At 40.6% G+C, this 2513-nt stretch overlaps 1 protein-coding gene across 1 annotated transcript; it reads right to left on the minus strand.

Moving 5' to 3' along the window:
* Positions 1 to 552: 552 nt before the first annotated feature.
* On the minus strand, positions 553 to 2513 carry LOC120067336 (pectinesterase-like). The gene is made up of 2 exons (XM_039018905.1): positions 1383 to 2513; positions 553 to 1301 (listed from the first exon to the last, which is right to left on the minus strand). The coding sequence occupies exons 1-2, from the start codon at positions 2392 to 2394 to the stop codon at positions 604 to 606; spliced, it is 1710 nt and encodes a 569-aa protein (XP_038874833.1). The 5' UTR covers positions 2395 to 2513; the 3' UTR covers positions 553 to 603.

The raw sequence follows: 2513 nt of genomic DNA on the forward strand, positions 1-2513 counted from the left end.
ACAATTAATCACCATACTAATAGTAGGAGAATATTTAAATTTTTTTCTGGAAATCTTTGAGTTATTTTGCAATAGGTATTAACAATTTTTGTTCATATACCGATGGTAAAAATATTTTTTAAACTCTTTTCAAGTTTAAGGATATTTTTTAAATTTTTGTAAGTTTATGGATATTTTTAATACAAACGTTTAATGGTTTTCCTCCAAAGTCATCAATTAAGAGTATTTTTTTTAACTATTTTTAAAAGTTTAAGGACTTTCTTTAAACTTTTAAAAGTTTATGGATATTTTTTAGGACTTTTTATATATATATATATATATATATATATATATAAAAAAAAAAAAAAATCAAGGACGAAAATGATTGAAAAAAAAATGATAAGTTCTCATAAATGAAGGAATTAAAAAGAAAAATTTATTCAAAATCTTAAATCATATTTTTTGTATAAAGAATGACCATACGTTCAGCCATTCAAAAGAATACATAATATATTATAGATTAGAAAAAATTTCGAGCCCAAATTTGAAGGAACTCTACTAAGGGTAGCTTATATCGTTACTAAAAAAACTCTTCTTGTTCTGTTCTTCTTCTTCCTCTCTTTTTTACACTGCCATCATGCCGGAAGTGTACGGCACTCCGGTGGGCTTGATCCACGGATCGCCACGAATAAATCTCCCAGCAGTGAAATCGACAGCGTGCTCTGGCGTAATCTGCTTAATTCCCCTCCACTTAACCCGATTATCCTTGGCGGCGCCAGGTCCCCTGTTATTGTACTCTGTATAAAACAGAGTGTTGAGAGCAAAATCGCCCATCCATGGAAGCCACCCTTCAGGTTGGATCAAATCATCAATTTGTGACTGCATGATAATGGTTCTTGAATATTGCTTCCATGGGCGACCGAGGTATGCCTTGTGGATGTGGCGAACAGGGAAGAAATCAGGGTCAGATGAAATGACGCAATTCTGCAAGATTATGGCGGTGGGCTCCTTCCGTTGAGTTCGGCCCTGAGCAGTGACGATGCATTGTTGATTCTCCATTGGCTTCCTCACGAGGATCTTGCAGTTCTGGAAGACGACAGCACCGTTGCCGAAGATGAAATCGATGGTGCCGGTGATGGTGCAGTCTCGGTAGAATTGACGGTGAGCATGAGTGTACAGAGTGTCTTGGTAACCGTCCATTTGACAATTGTAGAAGATGGACATGTCAGATTGAACTCGGAGTGCAACTGCTTGGTGCTTAGCTGCTCCGGCAGAGTTCTCGAATCCCATGTCCTTCGCGATGAAGTTGCTTCCGATCACCGCTGTAAATACAAAATTAAAGTCATTTTTAGTTTGGTACTCTATTTTATAGTTGCCCTTAATCCAATTACTATGGAACTTACCAACGGTAGCGGTTTTGAAGGTGGGAGTTCCGTCAATGAAGTTCTTGCCGGCGGTGATTTTAGTTTTAGTCGGCCCATCTCCGATCATCATTACCCAAGTCATACTTTTGTCTACCATTACTTGTTCTTGATAAACTCCTGCTTTTACATAAATCACAAACGTTTTATTGCTCTTCTTTGGGACATCATTTAAGGCTTCACTCACTGTTTTGTACTTCCCACTTCCGTCTTTCGCCACCACAACATCCGCCTTGATGGTGGCGCCGGTGGCTTGGAGTAGCCCACGTCTGTCACTGACCCACGACGGCTCTTCCTCTTGTTCATCGGATTCCTCCGTCAACAGTCGTCGTCCAGCCGATGGAAGCCCAAAAGATGCCATAATTGAATTAACTTCACTCACCATTCCAAGCCCATTAATTGTCATTTCTTTCGACATTTTCAACAAATTCTTCATCTTTTCCCCTGTATCGCCAGTGACATTTTCGAATCCATCCAAGCAAGTTTCCTGATAAGTTAATGCGCCACTCAACCAAACCTTAAGATCCTCAATATAATCATCCATTTTCTGGATGTCAAAATTGTCAGTGATTCTGTCAAAGGAAATTAAGAGATCGTCAATTGCGTAATCCATGAGCTCGCCACAAGCGTCAAGAGCTTGTTTAGCCATGGGGTCAGTGGCGGAATCTTTCAAAAGGGAGGAATTTCCGATGGCCGACTTGATTTCGTCGACGGCAGCATGGAATCCAGCTTTGATTAGCTCACGTGGGTCGCTCGTGTTGGATCCGCCTTGGGACAGAGCTTTCTCGCAGGTTTCTTGGTAATCAGTGGGCTGACAGAGCGCCTTGATGGCTTTGGTGGAGGTGGAGATTTCCGCCGTGGAACCGCCGCCAGCGATGCCATTGGAGTCTTTGCGATTGACGCCGACTGCCACTGCAACTACCATGGCAACAAGAAACAAGGAAGATACTCCGATGAGCGCAGCTTTCTTGTTCTTCCCTCCATCATCACCCATGTTTTTTTTTTTTTTTTTTTACTAAAGATTCTCAATTTGGAGTTTTTTGGGTTTTTTGTTTTTGTTTTGGTTGGTTAATGGCAAAAGGGAAGAAGGAGCACTGCCTTGAATTCTTCTGT

The sequence above is a fragment of the Benincasa hispida genome, chromosome 1, assembly GCF_009727055.1.
Source record: "Benincasa hispida cultivar B227 chromosome 1, ASM972705v1, whole genome shotgun sequence".
Lineage (NCBI taxonomy): Eukaryota > Viridiplantae > Streptophyta > Magnoliopsida > Cucurbitales > Cucurbitaceae > Benincasa > Benincasa hispida.

Bases quoted from the DNA above. Each gene is read 5' to 3' on its own strand.
- LOC120067336 (XM_039018905.1), bottom strand. From the start codon at position 2,394: ATGGGTGATGATGGAGGGAAGAACAAGAAAGCTGCGCTCATCGGAGTA. The intron at 1,302-1,382 runs GTAAGTTCCATA...TTGTATTTACAG, and splicing joins CTTCAAAACCGCTACCGTTG to CGGTGATCGGAAGCAACTTC.